This window comes from Terrapene carolina, unplaced genomic scaffold (assembly GCF_002925995.2).
Source record: "Terrapene carolina triunguis isolate 2854851 unplaced genomic scaffold, T_m_triunguis-2.0 Scaffold21, whole genome shotgun sequence".
NCBI classification, from domain to species: Eukaryota; Metazoa; Chordata; order Testudines; family Emydidae; genus Terrapene; species Terrapene triunguis.
In genome coordinates, this window is record NW_020664372.1 from 23,908,885 (window position 1) to 23,934,076 (window position 25,192).

The window sequence follows — 25,192 nt, forward strand, 5'->3', positions numbered from 1 at the left end:
TGATGTTTAATTTCAGTGCACATTTTAGAAGTGGCTATGGTATGTTAATTATCTTTGAAACAATCAGATTTGTGTGCATATTTCAGGGTGGTGGTAATTATTTTTGCTGGGAGCATCTGTTAATGCAGAATTTTGCCTCTTCAGGTTCATGTGAAAATGGCGGATGAGGCTGTCTGTGTTGGCCCAGCTCCCACCAGCAAAAGCTACCTCAACATGGATGCCATCATGGAAGCCATTAAGAAAACCAGGGCCCAAGCTGTGAGTCTGAATGAGTCTATCTGCTGCAGCTGTTTCATATATAGAAAGCAGAAAAGCCAGAGTTTGTATTTAAAAAAAAAAAAAAAAAAGTGATTGAATATGCTATTCCAGTTAGTTCATGTCACATGAGTTAAATGTGGCCGAAATCGCTACTGGAAATCAAAGGCTTTGTAGCATCTGGCAGTTCTGGTCGCTGATCCTGCAGGTGGCTGCTGGATTCAGCTTTCACACCAGGGAGCAGCTTCAGTTCATTCCCAAATTTGCTTGGGAAAAAAAAACCCAATTAGTTTTGAGCACTAACCCTTTCCATGCCATAACAGCTTTTTTCGATGTTTTTATAAAGTGTGTCCAAAAAAGGCTTTTGTTTAAATTCAGTTTTAATCATTTTTAAAATTACACACATAATTACACTTGCAAAAAGGTAAATGGTGCATCCAGTAATTATTTTTGTTGTTTCATAATGTTCCACAAAATGCACATTAGCATAGATGGGTAAATACGGCTGCTGTTGTCTGCCCCCCTCCTGTCCCAATGGGCCAGAGATCCAAAGTTTAACAGGGATTATATTGGAAAAACAAACATACATATAACTGATTGAAATAATGCTTTTTGCTGTGGTACCAGTGAATTAAATGCATTATTATGTACAAAAACATCTTTAAATAAAATTTGATGGATAGAATCAGTCAACACCAGTAATTACCCTGGAGTGGCTCAGTTAGCATTATCATTTCTTTTGAAATAAATGTCTTTCAGTATGGTGCTTGCAAAAAAAACAAAACAAAACCCCCCTTGAAATCGAATTTACAAATAGTACAGATGCTTACACTGTTTAAGACACAATGCAGAGAAGAATAGTTTATTTTTAATCTTTAGTCTGTCAGAATGTTTCTTTAGTTGACTGTTTATATAAAATTAAAAACAGTGCTGTTTTTGTGTAATTATGCAGAATTTATATTAAAGTGGGGATAGCATGTGAGGGGTACATAATTTTGATCTGAGCTCACATTACTTTCGTCCCTGCTGCAAAAGCAGAGCACATTATTCCATTGATCACTAGCAATGCTAGGAGTATTAGAGGCGGTAGAACTTTTAATGGTAAACACTAGAACTACTGTTAACATCTTATGCTAGAACAGGGGTTCTCAACTGGGGGTCGGGACCCCTCGGGGTCGTGAGGTTATTACATGGGGGGTCACGAGCTGTCAGCCGTCACCCCAAACCCCGCTTTTCCTCCAGCATTTATAATGGTGTTAAATATATAAAAATGTGTTTTTAATTTATAAGGGGGGTTGCACTCAGAGGCTTGCTATGTGAAAAGGGTCACCAGTGCACAAGTTGAGAACCACTGTGCTAGAACAATTTTGGGAGGGAATAGATGGGGCGGGTGGTTAGAGAGGAATAGAAAGGGTGTGGTTGAGGATACATGTTAAGATATCTGTAGTCAGAGAAGTGTGGCAAAGAAAGAAACAAAAAAGATCATCTCTGTGCCTCTGGAGACAGTGCCTCCCTTCTGTCACAGACAAGAAGTGATGCCTCCAGAAAAGCCAGTTCAGACAATGCATGTTAGCAGATGTGATTTGGGAGGGCCAAATCACTTAACCTATGCTGAGGACAAACAATCTTGAAATGTTAAGCTAATTTAAATAATAATCAGTGAGACACAGTCTCACCTTGACATGCCTAACTGTCTGTGTATTGATTTCTAGTCTTTGAAATCTGATAAATTTTAAAACTCATCTTGGTTTTTATTTTCAAAGGTCCACCCAGGATATGGATTTCTTTCAGAAAACAAAGAATTTGCCAGGCGTCTGGTAAGTGTTTGGTTTGTTTGTTTTTTTTTGTTCATGAATCTTTTGCAGAGCACTGGCATGAGGAGGTGTCATAGATGCAGTACATTCATTGGGAACCAGTGTCTTAGAAGACTTAAAACGTTGTTGCAGCATATTTAGAGATTAAACTGCACATATTCCAGAATAGCACTCTAACATGAGGAAATGGATTGTGATTGAACATACCTGAAATATCAAAATACCAATTCAAATAGAACGTGTAAAGGTTATATTAAAATAAAGGGATTCTGTCGCTTGGTGGGGGGAGGGTGAGCGAGGGCGTTTTAATGGTACGGCTGGATTTTTGAATTCTGAGATGTGGATGGTGAGGAAGTTGAAAGAATTTTCCCATTACAAATTTGAATTTTATAACATACTGAAAAAGTATATATTTTCACATGCAATTAACTATGTTTTTATAATACAAAAGCTGACTGAATTTATTACATTTATTTTAATGATTGAACCAAGGACGTAGTCCTGCAAATACCGTTATTGGGACTATTCAGTTGCATAAGTGTTTTTATGATTGGGCCTAGAATGAAATAGCCAAATTCACGATGAGGAGCTTGATTCTGCAGCCACTGAAGACAATGGTAAATCCCCCATTTTTCTAGTGGTGTAGGATCTGACAATTAGTTTTACTGTAGTCTGCTTCTCAACTTTCAGTAGAAAACTGTTCTTGTCTCCTTGGACCCAGAGGAATCATGTGTCTCTGTGATGGCCAATTCAAGCAGAAGGGAGTTGACACTCCTCCCTGCCTAGCTGTTTATGTAATGTTGCAGTGGTAGGCAATTGAGCAATACAACAGAGAAAAGTCAATGGAAAACCATCAAAGATAAACTTTAAACTTTAAAACCACTTGGAGGTGAAAAGGTAACATTATAACAGTCAGGGGATTGCCCTGTCTAGGAATAAAGACAAAAGACAGCTGCCATATATCCGGGGAGAAGGACACTGCATCCATTCACTGAGGAGACATCTTGTTGAACGGTGGTTTTTCATGAAAAATTGGATCCTGGTTCCTGAGAAAACAGACTGAACCAGGGATCGGCAGCCTTTGGTACGTGGCTCACCAGGGTAAGCACCCTGGAGGGCCGGGCTGGTTTGTTTACCTGCCGCGTCTGCAGGTTCGGCCGATCGCGGCTCCCACTGGCTGCGGTTCACCGCTCCAGGCCAATGGGGGCGGTGGGAAGCGGCGGCCAGCACATCCCTTGGCGGGCCGCGTGCCAAAGGTTGCCGATCCCTGGACTGAACCTTTGGTGAGAGAACCTATTTTATTAGATAGGAAAGATAACTATTAATAAATGTAAGCCCTAGTTCACATTTTATGCTTTTGTTTTGTATTTTAACCATTTCTTTCCTTCACTCTCTCATTTCTAGTGGAGTTTCTGTTCTTTCGTAAATAAACCTACTTTTGTATTATAACTGCTGATAAATGCTGTGCATTATACAGGAGTGGCGACCTAAGGTAAAACTGGTGAACAGGGGTACCATACTCCTTTGGGAGTAGAGGATTGGGAATTTCTGAGAGCAGCCAGTCTCAAGGGGCTGCATATCACAGGAGAACACTTCAAGGGACTTTGGGGAGTGGGGTTCACCTATTGTAAATCTGCAAGGCAAAAGCAGGCTGGCATAGCCCAGAGGAGAGTGCTTGAGAGGCTCACAAGCTGGTGGTGTTAGGGACCTACCACCCTGCTACCAGAGACAAGACTCCCTCTTGCTGGAGGGCAGGAAGTAACAAGGTGATTCTCAGTCCTGGGTACCCTGAGAACTATCACATCTCCCCCCATGTAACTTGATTACATGTTAATTGAAAAGTGTGACTTATTTAAAGCTCACATATTTTAAGTAGTAAGGAATATTTGTTACCATTTTAAAATAAGTAATTAAGAGTATTTGTACCCTATTATTCATGTTTGAAGCACAGGTGTAAGGAAAATACAAGAATGGAGAAAAGAGTTGTGATTTTACAGAGGAGATTTGTAAATAGTCCTTGGTTTCCCTTGTCTTACCTGGTCTGTGCTCATTTTGTTCAGGATTCCAGCTGTAAAGTGGGGGAGGGGAAGGCAGGGCTTAGTTGCCCTGGATATCCAGCTTTAATGGACGCCATCCCCTCAGTAAGAAAACTTTAGTTGTAAGTGGAATACAGAACCCTTGCTATCTTTAATCACCATGCTGCAAAAAGCAGACAAATAAACAAGAGTCCAGATTCTGCATGATGCTAAATGCATCCTGAAAGTTGCTGAGCATCCTTTCCTTCCACTGAAGTTGAAAGGAGTAGTGACTACTTGGTACCTTCCTGGTTTGCCCTCCAAATCTGTTAAAACATCTTAAATTTTAACTTTGTACCACTAGCAGTTTTTCCATTCTAATTGCTCTGACTGTATAAAGAACAGTATGTTGGCCAGAGCTCAAAATGACTCTTTTTACTCATTTTGTTTTTAATTGTAAATGAATTCTGTTCCCACTGGATTACTCTAGCATGATAGCTAGTTTTAGTTGGCAGTTTCCTTAAAAACAAAAAAAGAAACAAAAGTATTTGCTCATGTTGTATAACTATTATGTGTATATTTTGCTGCCAAACTTTGAAATTTGATAGTCATTATCCCAAACTGGGCACATTTCCTAGTAATCTGGTAGTTATTTGGTGGTGTGGATTACACTCTGGGTGACAATCTGGAACACTCTTTTGGCAGAACTAAGTAGAATGAAGCAAAGGGTATTTCCCTCCTCCTCAAAATATCTGCAGATACTCATTTGTATCCATGAGATAAAATAATGTCTAGAAGCATATTCAGATCTGGCTGGTGAGATAAATTTAAAATATTTTTAAAATTGTTTATTTCACAAATTTTCTCTCTGTAGCTATATAAAACCAGAATACAATTTATAATGCTTTTAATTAATTTTTACTTTTTAAAAATGCTCTACATAAAAGTTGCACTGAAGGCCCAATCCTGCTCCCATTGGGTGCAGAATCATGCTCTCAGAGGACTCCTTAATGTAATGATTCCTTGTTTTTCTTACTGAGCATTATTGGTATTTCTCATCCATATATTTAGGCTGGAAACTGAAGGCTCATACATTTCTCTTCATTCCAATCTAGCACAACTGTCATGAATTAATACTAGGGCTGTCAATTAATCGCAGTTAATACCTGCGAATAACTGAAAACAAAATTAACATGTTAATTTTTTTAATGGCGTAAATCAGATATCTCTGCGTGGGAAGGGAGGCATTGGCTGCAGAGGGACCTAAGTGTCAGAACAGGCGCAGTAACCCAAGATGCCTCCAGAGGGCGGGAAGAGGAGAGAAAAGGAAGTGGCTCCCATCTTGGCTCCAGTGGAGAGATAGGGATCCTGACCCCACCATGCCCCATTGCTCCCATACAGCTCCTCGCTCTGGGGGGTCCCCCATAGAGAACAGGGGCCCGGCGAGCTCAGCCTCCCTCCACCAGCCTCTCCTGCCCTGCCACATGCTGAGTCCCTGAGGTAAAATCCACCCTCCCTTGCAAACGAGGACTCCCTCAACTGAAGGAAGCCCACCTAGCTCAGTAAAAGGAGGCAAGCCCGGTGAGCCCAGTACCAGAAACCACCCTCCTAGCAGCAGCCAGACACTTCCCTCCTCCTCCTCCTGCACAAAACATTGCTTGCTTCCCCTCCCTCCCCCCGCCCATCCTTGTAGTCACCCCTGTCCTCCTGGACTCTCCTCCTGCACAAGTCATTGCTTGCTAATGATCCCTGAACACTGAATGCAGATTTCTAAGATGAAACTGTCTTCCTCTTTGGACAGGAGGTGAGCCTGTGAGCTCAGAAACCCAGCCCAACAGGAGCAGCATCAAGAATTCACCCTTCTCCTGCACAACACCCCTCCCATTTCCAGAATACTGACTTTCTGAGATTAAAAACATCTTATCCCTTCAATAAGCCAAGACTCTTCTAAAGGAGACGCATACATAATAAAGGCTAACCCAGCAGCAGCAGGGGGAAAAAAAGCCTCTTGCACAATTCACTCTCCTACTGAATTCTAAAATCCTGAGGTAAAATCTTTCCATATCCACAGCAAGGACTGAGTGGATTTGCAGGCTCTAAAGTTTTACATTATTTTATTTTTGAGTGAGTTACGTTAAAAAAATAAATAAAAATTCTACATTTGTAAGTTCAACTTTCATAATAAAGTGCTTGCACAACAGTACTTGTACAAGGTGAATTGAAATACTATTTCTTTTGTTTTTTGAAGTGCAAATATTTGTAATAAAATAATATATAGTGAACAGTGTACACTTTGTATGCTGTGTTGTAATTGAAATCAATATATTTGAAAATATAGAAAACATCAAAAATATTTAAATGGTATTCTATTGTTTAACAGTATGATTAAAATGGCAATTGTGATTAATTTTTTTAATCTCATGATTAATCGTGATTAATCTTTTTAGTCGCTTGACAGCCCTAATTAATACACGATAGCATAGGTTGAGTTTTTTTATTTTGGGGTTTGTTTTCTTTTTTTCCCTCTGATTGGTTGCTCTTCATACTTGAAAGTAATGATAAAATACATTTATGTCCTGATGCGTGCATATACATCCGAAGCTATTCCACACAATTCCACAAAGGTAAAAAGGCAATATACTAAACATTATAAACTCACTGTTCTGTCTATAAGAGCAATAACGAGCTGAAAGCAGAGCTTTGTCTTTAATTAACACATGGAAGGTCAGATCACATGTAATCCTATTGTGTGTGATTTGAACAAAAGCATGTCTTTTTGGTCATTATTGCTGAAATGATTCATGGAAAAACACACAGCGATAAACAGTTCTAGTAAAGGGCAGTAATCTGCAATGGTTTTAATGTGCTGATCAAATAATCTGTTTGCCAAATTATTTTCCCCTTTTTCCCCTCTTGGGTTCTCTTATTCCCTGTAGCAAATAAATGAAACGCAAGAGCATATGCACAGTTGGGATTTTAAAAAATCCTGTGAGTTTTGACAAAGTATCTTTTGAAAAGTGAAATTTACTTGCACCTGAAAATCTGAGGTGGTGTTTGAAAGAGTCCTATCAAACTCAGTCACCTCTCTAGGTTTATCCATTCCATTTTCCTCTGATGACTTAAAAATGTAGTGGACCATTTTTTTTCTGTATTGAAGTGAGGCTCTATTGTGGATTTCATAATCAAAATTTAAGGTCCATGTCTCAGATATTAAGACTTTTTTATTTTTTATGATATTGTAATTTTAAATAAATCAGTGAGGTAAATAACACTGAAGTTTGATGTACACTGGATACTTAAATTCTATTTTAATAAACTGATAAGATGTACATTGTCAAGCGTGTTAAGTACCTGAAAACCCTATTTTACATTCTAATGTTTCACAGGTTTGAGAGTTCCAGGCTATAACTCTGTTAATGCCTTATGTAGAGAGAATGATTTATTAACTGAGGCTACTTAATTCAATGCACAAATAGGTCATTACTTGTAAATGCAATTATAAGCATAAACTACAAGTAATCAACTTGAGTTTTGCTGGTGGAATAATTGAATAACATCCTGTATTGACAGAAATCTAAAGATGCAGTTGTCAAATTTCATTTCCTAATAAAAATGGATTTTGAGTATGTTTTACTGTATGTCATGGAAAAGATTTTCAAATGCACAAGTGACAGCTAGGTGTCTAATTTCAGTAAAAAGTCAATGAGAGGTGCCCAACAACGATTTATGCCCTTGAAATCTGTCTCTGTGTTGTAGAAGGAGTGGTTGTGACCCCCTATGTTTAGGTCACGTAACACTTCCAGTATAAAATGGAAAGTGTTCTTCTGATCTCTTTGAGAAGCTCTAACATCTGCATTGTTTGCAACAAGCCTTTGAAATTTGGCCAGGGGAAAGCTCTGTGGCTAGAGAGAGATTTCTTTTTGACCCATGGATCAGTTATTCATTTTTTAAAAATAACCATTTCTCTTTCCTTGCTAACATTTGTCATGAAAATTTTGGCAGCATGCCAAAGTAATAACTGATCAAAAACAGTCTAATGAGCCAGGACCACACAGCAGCAGCACCACCACCACCACCATCCTAAACACTGCAGTAGGAATGCCTGGGAGTTACCAGATCAGCTGTAGCAGTGCAGATGGAGAGAGTTGGGCCAGGCCCATACTCAGAGCACCCCTTTACACCTTGCATGTTGTCCCAGTGGCCCATTCCTCTCTGGGGGCACCACATGAGGCACCCAGCTCCTGGTGGTTGGGGGAGAGAACAGGTGTTGGGCAGGGCTACTTCAGCCACCCTCTAGACTCAGCACCTGGCTCCAGCCGCCCATCCGTTCCCTTTCTGGGATTACCAGCCTTCTCCTGTTACCAGCTAATACTAGTTTGTTAGTCCTGAAGCTCAAGTGGCACAAGTCTGAGGGTTCAAACCTTGATGATGATGCATGATGGAGTAGTGTTAGTTGCACACAGTGGTGTCTGTTTTTACCTTTTTAGTTAAACTAAACAAAACTAGGAAATTGCTATGGAAAAATCTGTTAAAAGAACATTATTTAGATTACAAAGTTAAATGCTTGAAAATTAGGAAATGCTGGATTTACAGTTGCAGTGCAACCTTAATTCTGCTCCCCGGTGTATATGTAATATGGTAGTCTTTAATTATATGATCACATACTATTTTTTCCACAGGAATACTGTTCCATTTAGTGTATGTGATAGATACATCAAAGGGAAGAATTAAGATTGCACATGCAATCTTAAATTTAGCATTTTCTTAATTTTTGAGTGCTTGACTTTGCATATGGTTTTAACAGGACTTTTTGGTATGTAATCTACAGTAGTAGACTTGGATGAAGATCTTGGTTCCATTTTGATGGTGAGATACAGATCTTCACTCGTGCAGTATTCTGACATTTTAATTAAAATTTTTTTTCTGTTTCTTTAGTGCTCTTCTAGTAATTACTGTACAACATGTCTAAGAAAAGGACAAAGGAACCAGTGCTATTCTTTTAACCTTTAAAGGCTATATTCAGATTCTTGGTAGAATTAAATAAAAAAAAAATCCTTTAGCAAAATAACTGAAGAAACAAGATATGTATGGAAATAACTAATCACATGATTATAAACTATTATAAGTCTTGTCTTTCCTGTTACCTCAAACTACTCTCATTTTTTGTGTCATCCTGTGTAATAAGAATCTGAAGCCTGTGCCTACAATGAACTCAGTGCACGTGGACCCATGCCTCCTCAGAGCTAACTGCAGAATTCTCACCTTTAAAGTGTAAGCTTTGGTGGTAGGGAGTAGAGACTTCGCCTTGTGTTTACAGCATGCCATGTACACTTAATGGCACTGTGTAAATAAGTGGGGGGATTTAATTTTGTTTGAAGGACTCTGTCTTGCTTTGACTCAATCTTGACAAATTTGTGATATGTGGTGACGAGGGTGCTATCATGCTGGCACAGTCCTAGTGAGACACTATATACAGATTTTCTCAAAGCCTAAAAATGAAAGGAAGGGAAACTGACGCACCGCTTTGACCCTTATCTTCCTTTAATTGTTCTCCAAAATACATTATTTAAGTTTGAAATATAATGGGTTGAAATTTGTTATATTTTGGGAAATGTTGGGTATGAACTACGGCTGTCAAGTGATTAAAAAAATTAATCATGATTAATCATACTGTTAAACAATAATAGAATACCATTTTATTGAAATATTTTTTGATGTTTTCTACACTTTCAAATATATTGATTTCAGTTACAACACAGAATACAAAGTGTACAGTGTTCACTTTATTTTTGATTTACAAATATTTACACTGTAAAAAACAAAATATTTAGTATTTTTCAGTTCACGTAATACAAGTACTGTAGTGCAATCTCTGTCATGAAAGTTGAACTTACAAATGTAGAATTATGTACAAAAAATAACTGTACTCACAAATAAAACAATATAAAACTTTAGAGCCTACAAGTCCACTCAGTCCTACTACTTGTTCAGCCAATCAAGTTTGTTTACATTTGCGGGAGATAATGCTGCCCGCTTCTTGTTTACAACGTCATCTGAAAGTGAGAACAGGCGTTCACATGGCACTGTTGTAGCTGGTGTCGCAAGATATTTTTACGTGCCAGATGCGCTAAAGAGCCATATGTCCCTTTATGCTTCAACCACCATTCCAGAGGACATGTGTCCATGCTGATGATGGGTTCTGCTCAACAACGATCCAAAGCAGTGTGGACCAACACATGTTCATTTTCATCATCTGAGTCAGATGCCACCAGCAGAAGGTTGGTTTTTTTGGTCATTCGGGTTTCTGTAGTTTGCTCATCGGCGTGTTGCTCTTTTAAGACTTCTGAAAGCATGGTTCACACCTCGTCCCCCTCAGATTTTGGAAGGCACTTCACATTCTTAAACCTTGGATTGAGTGCTGTAGCTATCTTTAGAAATCTCACATTGGTACCTTCTTTGCATTTAGTCAAATCCTCTGGAATGATGGTTGAAGCATGGAGGAGCATACGAATGTTTAGCATATCTGGCACATAAATACCTTGCAATGCCTGCTACAAAAGTGCCATGTGAACGCCTATTCTCACTTTCAAGTGACATTCTTGTAAATAATAAGTGGGCAGCAGTATCTCCCGTAAATTAAACAAACTTTATTGGTTGAACAAGAAGTAGGACTGAGTGGACTTGTAGGCGCTAAAGTTTTACATTGCTTTGTTTTTGAGTGCAGTTATGCATTGAATATACATCATTAGGCTTACTTGGATGTAATAAGCCATGTGTTTGGGCTACCTTCATTAACATGCTGAACAAAAAAGTAGCATGGTAAACCTGCTCTCTGACACACAAGTAGCTCTGATCAAAATACTGACAGGGGTTACATGTTTAACTTACAGAATAAATGAGGGGAAAACAAGAAAATAGTGTTTTTGTTTGAGTTTAAACATTCACCTGCAGTATTTGCAACTCAGACATTGCAGCGCTGTGCCAGTGCATGAGATCCAGAAAGTGAAACTTACTTGTCTTTTTTCCATAGGGATGAAATACAAAAAGTAAACAGTTTGCTTTTAAATAAGTAGTCAAAAGTACATTAGAATTGTAAAACTCTTTTAGAATCCTAGAATCATAGAATATCAGGGTTGAAAGGGACCTCAGGAGGTCATCTAGTCCAACCCCCTGCTCAAAGCAGGACCAGTCCCCAACTAAATCATCCATTAGTTAAGGTGGTATTGATAAATAGCCTAGGGAAATCTATTTTTAAATACTTATAATCTGACAGCATCTCTTTAAAACATACTCTTATTAGTAAGATAATTTAAACACATTCACATTGTTCTGTACTCTGTGGAGCATATTTCAGTCACCCATTTCTACCAGTTTTAGGCAGTAACAGTTGTTTTCATTAACTATCTGCTTAAGTCCTGATAGTACAGTAGAAAAATGGTATTAGTCTTTTCTCTGGAAGATGTTACAATAAATTGGCATATACCAGTACAGTATCAGGGTTCAGTGCTTTAAAGATTGACTAGGATAAGTAGTCAATGAAATGAATGCCATTTATACATTTTGTACAATATCTTCCAAAATCCCACGTTTCTGCGGGTAGGTTGGGTACACAGTTACTTTGACTAGCACTTGCAAATACTTTTTTTTTCATGTATTAATAAATCAAACTTCAAAATTGTCAGGTATGTTTTTTAGAGGCTGTCTGGAAAACTCAGTCTATTAAATAGATAATCTGTATAGTTGGAAAGAATGGCATGGTTTGTGAAGAAAATGCACACCTTTGTCTTCTGTCTATATAATTTGATAATATTTTCTGACATCCTGTGCCTTAACTTCAGAGTGCTTTATATGTTTGGTTTTCTTGTTGACCTTGTGCACACAGGACACTTTTCTCCTCCTATGTGACAGAATCTAAATAGATTTCATTTACCTTTTATTTACAAAATATACCCTTGTTTTTTAACTCAAATATTCTCTTGAAATGTGGTGTCAGCCAAATTCGTCAACCTGTGCGATTGCTGTGAAACCTCTTGATTAAGTAGAAATGATACATTAGTTTAGGATCATTTGTCACTACGTATCATGGGGCAGCCTGACTTTTTAAATGATTTAACTCTATGTATGTGATTGCAGATTATGATGGTTGAGATAGGCAAAATATCTTTCTTTAACATGGGTCATGTAATTTTTCCCATGAGGTGCTTTTCAACACCAGTTCTGGGACATTTAATGAGGTGTGCGGTACCATAGATGAGTGGATTTGTGGAATTCTGATTTTTAAAATTAATTATTTTTTGACATGCTGTGTAACCACAATAGTTTTTTTCCCCTAGGCTTTCCATAAGCCTTTCTATTGCTTCTGAAATGTTGTTTTCCTTCTTCCCTGCCATCTTCAAGCCATATTTGGTTTATAGTATAAAATTCTTATTACTTGGAAAATTGCATCTTGTGGTATACTATTTTGTGTGTGTGTGAGAGAGAGAGAGAGAGGAGGCAAATGATTTGCAAACAAATCACTAGAAAATTTCCTTGTTTGATACTGGTAATACTATTACTGCTCACATTGGCTAGCTCTCTTTTCAGTTATTGATTGGGATGACACAAACAAGCTTGCCTTGTTTACAATAAGCTCTCCATCTGCCCGTTCTCGATCTAATACACTTGTTAACTTGTAGTGTTCTGGCATAATTGATACAAGTTTTTGTACAGTAACTTTGAAACTATGATTATGGGCCTGCTCCTTCTCTTAAACCATTTAAATCAATGGCAAAATTCTCATTGACTTCAATGGAATAGGATTGGGCCTGAAATTTATATTACAAAGAAATTTCCATTTCTTTACAGTTAAAGCAGATCATATGCCTTTGAAATAAGAGCTCCTGTTGCCCTGTGGATTAATTCATTACACGCAGAAGCAGATGGAATTTCAACTTAGAATTCAACAAAGGCAGGGCCTCCATATAATTAATAGATACTTGATATTTTTGTTTAGGGCATAGGAGAACTTACACACTATAACAATGGGTGGGTTTTCTACAGAGTCCATCTCTTAGAACACCAAATGTAGCTTAAGGTGTACGTGCTTGCTTCCTAAAATGTGCATGTGGGCATAAGTAATTAGATGATTACCACTGTTTAGTTATAGGCCTGGATGTTATCTACAAAGTTACAAAGTTCTTTAGACACTGTATTGAAGTATGGTGTTTGTGATCTGCTAATTTACTAAGTGGAAAATATTGTGTGCCGCAAACTCTTATCCCATTATGTGACGTATCTTGGACATTTACTAGATCTCTCTTATATGTGATATAGTTGCTTTCTAACTGTTAATCTTCAAGAACTGTCAAAATAAACTGAATAAAATAACATTCATGCTTTCTGCAATAGATGTTTATTAGTAAACACTTTTTTTTTTCCAAGTCAGTGAGGGAAGGGCATTATGAAAGTTCATGAGGTAACTAGACAACCCTTGCTGAGAGGTGCAGCCTACAAGTATGTGGCCTACATCTTCTAACTGATCACAGCAACAAAGGGGGGAATTACAAAGGCCGCACTTAGTCATTAGCTGTACATCTGATCACTCCACATCTGAGGTGATCTGAGATTTACCCAAATGTGGCACAGAAGGTCAAAACCAGTGGGTTGGGCTTGGATCTGTCATGTGATAGGCATGGCTATATTTGAAGCTTGTTCTTGTCACCTAATATGCCAACTGGAGGAAATATTGAGATTGCTTAGGAGACTTTCCCAGATTGGGTGTCTTGAGTTGAGATAAGGGCTCAGTGGATTAAACATATCTTTAAACAGAGGTAGATGTGGCATGCCTTGCACCTTAAGGAACAGATTCTGTGGCATGTCTTGCACCTTAAGGAGCAGACTTTTCACTTGATGTCAGGAGAGCTGTAGTTGGTAGCCAGGGCAGACTGGTCAGTGTGATGGTTATATAAACCCCACACTGGGCCAGAAGGGATTAAAGGACAGTACTGGGCCCACCCCTTCTGCCCTGTAGAGCACACTCCAATTGGAGACCGGGTTGAAAAAGGAGCAACCCAGCTCAGAAGGGGGGAGACTGGGGATGAAGACAGACCTACCTGAAAGGTTCTTGACAAAGGTGTTGGAGAAGTCTCCCTGAGGGAATAGGACTATATGCGAGACCAGTTGGGACTGACAGTTTGGCTTCTTTTTCTTATCTGGTCCAGAAGCTGAGGGAGGAAAGCAGTAGTGGGAAGTGATCTAGGGAGGGTAACTCAGAGGGCCACCTTGGGCTGTTGAGTGTGTGTGTGTGTGTGTGGGGGGGGGGAGCAGTAACCACTAGGCCACACAGCCTACCAAGAACTCTATTACAGTCAGTCTCACGGTACCTGTTATTAGATGCACAGTTTCATTTAGCTGAATGTCTACTAGCCCTGTGTGGAAAGAATGGAGCCACACCAGGTAGCAATACTCTGCTACAGAGTAACACAAGGAAAGCTCAGTATTTCTTACATTCAGCTAATGTGCAGAGACTATGTAGGGACCCAATTTACTAACCAAATTGACTGTTGACCCTGATCTGATCTTGGAGGATCTATAGTTTTGGGTAAAATATAATCCAAGAATGCTTATAGAAATAATAATGCTAGTTATTGAAGCTGTAAGAGCAAGTAGAAGAACCAAAATCTATGTATTAAAATAGGCTTAGCTATAGGTTTTTGGTATGAAGTATTAAGTTTTTATAGTGAAGAAAAGGTACACCACAAACTTACACAAGTTATCTCCAAGTAGGAGGGCAGTTTGGGGTTTGTGCAATATGCTAACTATAGAAATAACCATATTGGTGCATATCATTTATTAAGAAATTAATTGAGCCAAATGGCTTATGTCAGTGGTCAGAAGTCTAAGTATAGTCACTTGGAATGCCACAGGTGGACGTGATCCAAGGTTTCTTATGGTCACAGAAGGAGACAAATATGGCCATGTATCCGATTGGTTTCATAAAAGGACCCAAAGACAGCATAAACGAATTAAGACCAACTCTCTGATGTGCTCCAATGACTGTTCCTTCCACCTTCGTTTCTAATGGTTCTCCATAAAGTTGTAGGTATGCATGGTGTAAGATTGTAAGTCTGTACAATACAGGAAACCATTTTACTGTGCTTATCTTATTCTTAAACTTATATATGTTGATTTTCAGTATGATTTCAGTTATATTTGTCTGTATTAACTAAAGCTCAAAGTTCCTGTGTGCTTCACCAATTTCATCATCTTAATTAACTCTAAGTAGCCACTTGAATATTTGTGACAGGTGCACTTTGCATTGTAGACTAATCATGTTACAGGTTATTTCTTGTCTTCAACGAGACCTTGGTAAGATGTTCATTGAAGGTCAAGGTGTGGTCCAGTGTAACACATAGATACACAGGCTTTGGGTTGTGGTCCAGAGTGTGTCCATTCAGGAAGATGTTAAGCTGATTTGTTTGGTGTGGTATAGATGGAAGTGGCTGGAAACTGTCTTTTTAGTACTAGGTTTAAGTCTGCATCTTTTATGATAGTGGGCCATCTCTTTTATGTCAGCAGTCCGAACTTCTGAGTGACTGGAATCCTGGTCCTGTACTGCCAGACTGGTTTCTAAATCATATGGCAGGGGTATTAGGAAGGTCATTTGTGAAGCATAAAACTGGCTGCTGAGTCCCTCCCCATCATGAACTGCTGCTCCAACATGCCATTGGTGTGCGCTATGAGCTCGTGCCCGCTTCCACCTTCCTGCGATTGTTTGACAGGGCCCTAGAAATATGGGATAAAAGGTGTTCCAAATGGATTTAGTATAGGACAGGCAAATTTTTATTAAAATATGGGATGTCCCTTTATAGCATGGGACTATTGGCAATCTTAATTGTATGACTTCCTCCTTACATCTGCTTCATTGTAACCATTCTCTTGTAGGGCCTATTCACACTAAGAAAAATCAGATAGGTAATTCTCTACCAGTGCAGGTACGGTATGTACTTCGTTGCTGCTGCAGTCAGAGGAAGAATCTCCAGAGCCTTAAGAAATATTTTGTGTGGGGGCCACAAAAATACAGTTTACTCCACTGCCTTTTTGGGGGGAGGAGAGTGTCAAGATTCACTGATGGTTTCAGAACTGCTGGCTATACCTTCTTCTGGAGTGGCCGTAGTAATGAAGAGTGACGTGAAGCTGGTGTTGGGTTTTACCATCAAAACACAGTTTTGCAAGCTAACTAACACAGTTAGTTAGCAAGCTTACAAATTTCCCAAAGGGTGTGAAAGATACATGCACCATGACCAACCCAAATGTGATCAAAGACAATTTTTACAAAGACTTGGTCCCTTGTTGCAGAAATGCCGAAGGCAGACAAGCTCATCATCCTTGGTGACTTCAGTGCTAGAATTGGCACAGATTACCAGGCATGGCCTGCTGTCACTGGAAAAAAGGCCTTGGGAATGCAACAGCAACAGGTTCCTCCTGCTGATGAAATGTGCCGAATATGACCTACTCATCACCAACAGTCTTTCACTTGTCAAACCGTAAGAAGACTTCTTGGATGCATCTGTGTTCCAAGCACTGGCATCTCACTGACTAAGTCATCATCAAGAGAAGACGGACAGGATGAGAAGTGCAGAATGCAGGACTGATCACAGGCTTATCGTCTCCAAGCTGAATATCTGGATACATCCTAGTAGATTATCACAAGGTAAAAAAGCACCCAAAAACTTAATGTGTGCAAATTGAAACAGGAGAATGTGAAACAGGCTTTTGTTGAAGAACTGCGCAACCAACTTGTAACAATTTATGCGAACTCTTATAACATCAAGGAAAATTGGGCATCTTTTAGAGATTCTGTGTACTTGCCTATATCCAATACTCTTGGTTCCATTACACGTAAACATCAAAGTTGGTTTGATTAAAAACAATACTGACATAGGGAGACTATTGAATGAGAAACCTTGTCTCCATAAGGCCTGTTTAGGAGATAGCACTTCAACATCTAACAAGGCAGCCTTCAACAACATTAAGAGGACTGTCCAATGCAGATTTAGAGAGATGCAAAACTCATGCCTGAGCAACAAGGCAGATGAGATTCAGTCCTATGTAGACAGGAATAATATGAATAACTTCTATGATGAGGACAATCTGTGGGCCACGGTCATTAGGATCATCTCCAATACTGAGTGCAGATGGCACCACATTGCCCATGGACAAAGAAAAGATACCGCAAAGGTGGGCAGAACACTTTAACAGCATCCTCAATCAGCAGTCATCTATTAGCAAGGAGGCAATTGATCGACTACCCCAGATTGCTATCAACATATCTCTTGCTGATCCCCTAACGCTGACTGAAACGGCGAAAGCGATTGACTTGGTATCAAATGGTAAAGCACCTGGAGCAGATGCTATACCAGCAGAAGTCTATAAGGTCGTAGGCTTGCCCAGGGCTCTGAAACTGACTGGAAAAAAAGCAGTCAATGTGGACTCAAGGAACTATACCCCAGGAGTACAAGGATGCATCCATCATCCACCTGTATAAGCAGAAAGGTAACAGACAATCCTGTAACAACTTTCGGGGCATCTCCTTGTTGTCAATAGCCAGCAAAATTCTCTCCAGAATTCTGCTGAATCGTCTTGTGCAACACATTGAACAAGGGCTCCTGCCTGAGAGTCCGTGTGGCTTCAGGAAAGGGCGGGGGACCATAGACATGGTGTTTGCAGCTCGTCAACTTCAGGAGAAATGCCAGGAACATACCTTCAACCTGTATATGACCTTCATTGACCTGACAAAGGCATTTGATACAATCAGTCAGGAGGGCCTTTGGCAGATCATGGCAAAATTTGGTTGCCCCGAGAAATTCGTTGCAATGGTTCGATAGTTACACGATGGCATGCTAACTCACATTATGGACGATGGTGAGTCATCTGAACCATTCCCAGTCACCACTGGAGTCAAGCAGTGTGTGTTGGCCCTAACCTCCTTCAGTGTGGTGTTTTCTGCCATACTTACAGATGCCTTTTGTGACTGTGACAACAGGATTGGCATCAGATACTGGACTGATGGCAGGCTTTTCAATCTGAGGAGACTACAGGCAAAGATGAAGGTACAGGAAGTGACTGTTCATGCTCTTCTGTTTGCTGACATCTGTTCCCTGAATGCCAAATCTAAGTCTGACATGCAGCGGGGCATAGACTATTTCTCTTCAGCTTGTGACAATATTGGTCTCACAATCAACATCAAAAAGACAGAAGTGACGTACCAGCCTTCTCCAGGAAAGCCTTACGTAGAGCCTATTTTCACAGTGAATGGCCAAACCCTCCAGGTAGTGGACAAGTTCACGTACCTCGGCAGTACACTGTCACGTGCAGTTCATATCGATGACAAAACCAATGCTAGAATTGCCAAAGCAAGTGTGGCCTTTGGTAGACTATGTACAAATGTGTGGGAGTACAGAGGCATTAGTCAACAAACAAAACTGAAAGTCTACAAAGCCATTATGTTGCCAACTCTGATGTATGCATGTGAAATCTGGACGGTGTACAGGTGCCATGTTATGAATCACTTTCACATGGACTGTCTGAGGAAACTGATGAGGATAAGATAGCAAGACAAAGTTCCAGATACTGAAGTTCTCATACGAGCAGGTATTCCAAGCATCCATAGTCTGCTGATGAACTCAGAGATGGGATGGGTGGGCCATGTCACCAGAATGTCAGATGAGTGACTGCCAAAAAAGATCTTCATGGTAAGCTAAAGGATGAAAAGTTCTCTCAGGGAGACCAGAAGAAAGGTTTCCAGGACTTCATCAAGTTATCCTTGAGGTATTTCAACATAGACCCAGAGATTTGGGAAGATTTTGCTCATGATCGTTCTACCTGGCGAAGTCTCATCCATACTGGAGCTACAGTCTATGAGCAGAAGAGAACTGCTAAGGCAGAGCAGAAGTGTCAGCAGCGTAAATCTCACAACAGCAGCATGTCCGCTGTTAATCAAGCAACCCATAGCGGCATCTCTTGCTAAGTGTGCAACAGACAGTTCAAAGCTCAAATTGGTCTGATCAGCCACTCATGTGTTCATAGAAACCAAACCAATCAGTGATGTCATGGTCATCTTTGAACTCGAAGGATGAACAACAACAATCTCAAAATAACACGCCAAAACCCATATTCACCACAGTTACATGAAAGGTATGCCTTATGAGGTATCAGTTAGAAAGTTATAATCTATTGAGCATCATTGTTCTGTCAAAATGTATCATTGTATATGAAGTTATGAGATTTTGCTATATGTTTGTTACTGAAACCGGTTGTGAGTCTGGGAAATGCCCACAGACTAGCTCTTCAATAGCAACAAAGGAGCAACCAACACCCAGCCAGGTGTTAAATGACCATCACTAGCCGTTCACCAGTAGGGGGGGTTGTAAACAAGAGATTTACAATTCACATGAAAGACAGTTGCTCGAGCACGTACACCATAGGGGCTGCCTAATCCCCATGACACAGCAAGAATCTTTCCAGCACTTGGGAGGAGAGTATAAAATCAGGGACAATGACATCACCTCTCCTCCCCCAGAAAATTTGAACTGGGGGAAGTGATCCTAACTGGAAAGCTTTTCCAGTTAGCACAGATTGCTGTAGGCTTTTGGGTAAGAGAAAATCTTATTGCTTCAAACATGTCTTAGCTTGATAAAGTTTAGGAATTAGACTGCGATTTTCTTTTATTTCTTTTTGTATCCTGTTTTGAACTTCTATGCCAGTACCACTTATAATCACTTAAAAATCTATCTTTCTGTAGTTAATAAACTTATTTTAATGTTTTATCTAAGCCAATGTGTTTTTGATTGAAGTTTTGGGAATCTAGTCAGGTTTCAAAGGCTGGTGCATATTCATACCCTTTGATCATATGAAGAAGTAATTAATGAGCTTACTCTGATCAACGGGGTCTTGAGCAGTGTAAGATGCACATGTCTGGGGTGCAAGGCTGGGGGAATTTGCGGGTGCCTCCCTGTATACAGTTCATGAGTGGCTGTGAGAGCCTGCATGTAACTTTGGGTGTGCCTTCACATGCTAATGGCTGCGTGAGACAAAGCCTGAAGGGGCTGCTTATCACTTGCAGAGCAGTGTGAGAGAGACTCTGAGCTAGAGAGTCAAGGGAGCATAGAAATTCCACAGTCCAGGTTGGCCTCCTGGGCATGCTACAGTGGCACCAGCAAGCAGAGTGAAATGCACAACTTCTTGTACCGAGAGAGATTTGCACTTCATACAGTGGTGTAGCGATTTTAAGTGAGACTTTAAGTGTGGTGGCTGAAAACAGTCAAGAAAAGATCACATTTTTGTTATTTTCTGTTTGCTTATTCTGGGAAAGGGAAATAGGAGCAGAAAAAAGCATAAAGATGAGCAAGAACGAAGCAGTTGCAAAGTTAGAGCTGTACTGAATGCAGGTAGGAAAGAAAGAAAGAAAGAGAGCACCACAAATCTTGGAGGTAAAGCAGGCGGAGGCTGCCAGGGAAGAAGCTGCACACAGAACGGCCATGGAGCTGAAAACCAAAGAGGATGAAGAAAAGGGGAGAGAATGCAAATACCAACTGGATGTGATGGAAAACCAGAACCCCCCAACTCCAATGATTCCCATCACTCCAAAATTTTCTAATTGGGAACAACTATGTCTTGCATACAAAGAGTCAGACTGTATCATGGAGTATTTCACCGCTTTTGAGAGGCTTTGTGAAGTCCATGAAATTCCTGATAATAAGAAGGTTCCCATCCGGATTGCAAAATTGTCTGGTAAAGCTTGAAATGTATTTAATGAAATGCCAGTTCAGGGATGCTTTATAATGCTCTAAATTTAAAGAAACTGTTTTGAAAAGGTTCCAAATTACTCCTGAGGTATATAGGGTAAAATTTAGAAATCTTGAGAGATGTGGGTATGAGTAATGGTGAATATGTATACAGAAAGAATGACCTGATAAGGAAGTGGGTTCAGGGGAAAGGTGTTTAAAATTGTGACCACGTGATCAACCTCTTTGCTCAGGAATATTTCTTGAGTATATGTAAAGACGAGTGAAACAGTGTCTCTGGGATAAAACTGTGACATCTGTGGAAGAAATGGGTGCTCTACCAGATGCCTTCGAGCAAACCCAGTATTCTGTTGTGAGGAAATCACAGAAAGAGGGGTTTAAACCTGGGGGAAAAGGAAGAGAGCTGGGAGGCTAGAGTCTTACCTCCCCAAAGTCATTCCTCTCCTGGTAGTTTCTTTCCCAAGGCTCCTGAAAGGGGTGAGGAGCCCAAAAGGTGCTACCAGTGTAAGTCTTCTGAACATCTAAGGACAGGCCTTCACTACAGGGGGGGGCCGATTTAAGATACGCAAATTCAGCTACGTGAATAGCATAGCTGAATTTGACGTATCGGAGCTGACTTACCCCGCTGTGAGGACGGCGGCAAAATCGACCTCCGCGGCTCCCACTCGACGGCGCTTACTCCCACCTCCGCTGGTGGAGTAAGAGCGTCGATTCGGGGATTGATTGTCGCGTCCCGACGAGACGCGATAATTCGATCCCCGGGAGATCGATTTCTACCCGCCGATTCAGGCGGGTAGTGTAGACCTAGCCTAAGAAATTGTTGCCCAGAGCTGAAAGCAAACCAGCTGCAGGCAGCCAATGTTAATTCTGCTGTCCTCAAAACACAAGCATCTGAGTCACCTGAAACTTTTTTGTGGGACTTGGCTCTGGAGAGCTAGATATGAGGCATGTGAAGACTGTGTTAAAATTAATGACGGAATGCATGAGATGGAGAGATACAGGTGCACAAATTTCTTTGGTTAAACAGAGTATGGTTCAAGAAGGTGACATGTTGCCAGGTCAAATGTCAGAGCAGGTATTAGTAGGAGATTTCAGGATTGTTGTGCTTTTAGCCAAAGTACATTTAAAATATTTTCTAAACTATCATATTTTATAAGTGGGGTTGGTGGATGATATATCCATTAACATACTTGTTGGAAATGATTTCTCCCCGTGTAGCTAAAGCTGTTAAGGTGGTAACTTGCAGCAAAAGGGAATGTTATGCTGGAATCCCAGGGGGGGTAAAGGCCCAGAGACTGCTGAGTGAGATAAAATCTCTTTGGTTCCTCTGCAGCAAAACGAAGCAGCTTGTTTCCAGGCATGAGAAGGAGTGGGTGCTGAGACTGGCTCTCTCACAGCAGAAGGCAACATGCCCTCAGGGGCAGAGGGGTGGGGTTGTTGTCTGTGACTGTGAGGATGCTATCCCAATTGTTAGCTGCCAGGAATTTGCCGCTGAACAAAGGATAGATCCCACTATAGAGCCCATAAAGAGATGTTCTAGAGGACAGCTCAGTAAGAGAAAGTGGGGTAAGGATTTTTATAGAAAAAGGACAGCCCTGTAAATGGTTGGTGTGCCTTGCCAGCATCATGGGTAAGCTATGTTGTCAGCACATGAATGTCCCCATGCTGGTTACTTGGGAGGAAATGCCTAGGACAGAGGGACTGTCTCAGCATCTGTCCACCCAGGCAAACAACCTGCAACTTAGATTCAGAGGGTAAACTGTGTAACTGGCCTTTTGGAGGAGAGATGTCATGGGGCGGAAGCAAGCAGACTATTACCCTAGGCCCCAGATGGTGCGTCCTGTTGTACCCTTTTGGGCCCAGGTGCATCTGATTTCCAGTGGGAGCAGAAGTTGGGAATGGAGATTTGCCAAGTCACCGGTCTTGACATGCTTGTGGAAAATGACTGTTTTAAAGACAGGACACAGCCCCTGCACCCATAATGAGGAACCTGCAGCCCAAGCAATTGGGTGTCTATGAGTATGCAAATGACCCATCTTGCAAAGGGAAGAGGGTCTTCCCCTTGGCTGGTAAGACACAGAGAGCAGGTGAAGGAATGCTGCTGGAAGCAGGAACATCTAATCAAAGAGTAGATACTCTTAAGAGAGCACAAATCATAACCCTCTAGGAAAAGGGGGTTGGGAAAGACTCAGTGCTGGGAGTGAGGGGAACAGGTTAACACCAAGAGGGGAAATGGGCTTTTTGCATATGCACAACCCTGGGGTTGGGAAGTCAGTTCCACAGATGGCCAGCCAATATACAGGATCTCACTGCACTCTTATCTGACCAGACCCTGCGGTACGAAAACCCCAGAAATGTGGTTGGATTAATAACCCATGCAGAAAGGAACACCATAGTAAAAAGAACTGTTTACGTGCAAAGGTTCAGAAAAGAGTTAAAGGACACAGTAGGTATTGAACAAACCAGCCTCAAAACCAGACTGTCTAAAGAGAAGGCATGGTATGACAAAGATACTTGTTAAGGCCCATTTGTGATAAAACATTTGGTGCTAGTGTTAAATCTTATGATTAAAAAAAAATTTGTGCTGATGTTAAACCCTGTGAAAAAGGTATAATATGCACAATTTTTGGGAAAAACCCTTGGACATGGTAGGAGTGGTAAATGGGAACACATCCTGGGTTCAGAAGCCTTTATGGTAATGATGCTTCTCAGATATTACCTGTAAACAGACTTAGAGCTTGTCACAGCACAGGAACAATAATCAACCTGGTCTGCTGAGTGGAAAGGGAAAATGAGGCATACCAAGTCATTGCTTTGATGGCTAAATGTCAATATAGCTATGTTTGGAAAACATTGATATCTACATAGAGCAAACAACAGTTGGAAAAGCAGAAGTGTTAACAATGCTGCAAAGAGATGCTTTCTAGCAACCCGGAGAAAACTTGCTTGCTAACTCATGAGATCACTAGACTGGTCCACAGAGTTAAAAGATTCACAAAACTTTGCAGGAGTATATGTGGTTAACAGTACAATGACTTGGGAGTTCTGTTGTCAAAACTCAAAAGGGCCCCAACACAAATTGCCTTCACATTAGTTAGTGACTAACACTCTTTGCAGTGCAGTAAAGGGGGAGATGTGATGCGCTGTACCTCAAAATAGCACCCCAAAAACCCATATTCACCACTGTTACATGATTATGACATGTTTTGTACAAAGTATGAGGTATAAATTGGAAAGTTATAATCTGTTGAGCATCATTGCTCTGTCAAAATGTATGTATCGTATATGAAGTTGAGATTTTGCTATACAGTAACTCCTCACTTAAAGTCGTCCCAGTTAACGTTGTTTCGTTGTTACGTTGCTGATCAATTAGGGAACATGCTTGTTTAAAGTTGTGCAATGCTCCCTTCTAACATCGTTTGGCAGCCACCTGCTTTGTCCACTGCTTGCAGGAAGAGCAGCCCGTTGCAGCTAGCTGGTGGGGGCTTGGAACTAGGGTGGACTGGCAGCCCCCTATCAGCTCCCCGCTCCCCTAAGTTCCCTGTGCAGCAGCTGCCCAGCAGGCTAGCAATTGCAGCAGTCTCTCCCCCCACTGCCATGTGCTGCTCCTGCCCTCTGCCTTAGAGCTGCTCCCTGAGACTCCTGCTTGCTGTGTGTGGAGGGGGGGGGGAAGGGAGGAAGAGGGGGGGCTAATGTCAGGGTGTCCCCCTACCCCCTGCTCCTGCACCCCGCTTACCCCATCTCCCATTGAGCAGGGGGGACACATAACAGGGCTCAGGACGGAGGGAGCTGGCAGCAGCTGCGGTCTCAGCAAGCTGATCTAATTAACAAGGCAGTGTACTTAAAGGGGAAATGCGCATCTCTCTGTCTGTCTGTCTGTCTGTCTGTCTGCGATGCTGTCTTCCCTCCCTCCATTCCTGCTGCCTTGTAGAGTGTGAGAGTTAACCCTTGTGGGCTCAGCCAATTGCTAGTTCATCATTTAGCAGTAAGGCATTCCCTGGGAAGTATCACACCCTCTGACTCTCCACCTCAACCAAACTTCACAATCATCATCACTGTGTACCAGTATTAAATTGTTTGTTTAAAACTTATAGTGTGTGTGTGTGTGTGTGTGTGTGTGTGTGTGTATATATATATATGTGTGTGTGTGTGTGTGTGTGTGTGTGTGTGTATATAGTCTTTTGTCTGGTGAAAAAAAATTCCCTGGAACCTAAACCCCTCATTTCCATTAATTCTTATGGAGAAATTGGATTTGCTTAACATTATTTCGCTTAAAGTTGTATTTTTCAGGAACATAACTACACTGTTTGTTTTTTTTTTTTTT

At 40.8% G+C, this 25,192-nt stretch overlaps 1 protein-coding gene across 1 annotated transcript in view; it reads left to right on the forward strand.

Moving 5' to 3' along the window:
* PCCA (propionyl-CoA carboxylase subunit alpha) overlaps positions 1 to 25,192 on the forward strand; it is a 398,317-nt gene that overhangs the window by 62,267 nt on the left and 310,858 nt on the right. The window contains exons 5-6 of the mRNA XM_024205358.2: positions 145 to 258; positions 2,019 to 2,072. Coding sequence (XP_024061126.1) covers positions 145 to 258; positions 2,019 to 2,072 — 168 coding nt within the window. The remainder of the gene's footprint in view (positions 1 to 144; positions 259 to 2,018; positions 2,073 to 25,192) is intronic.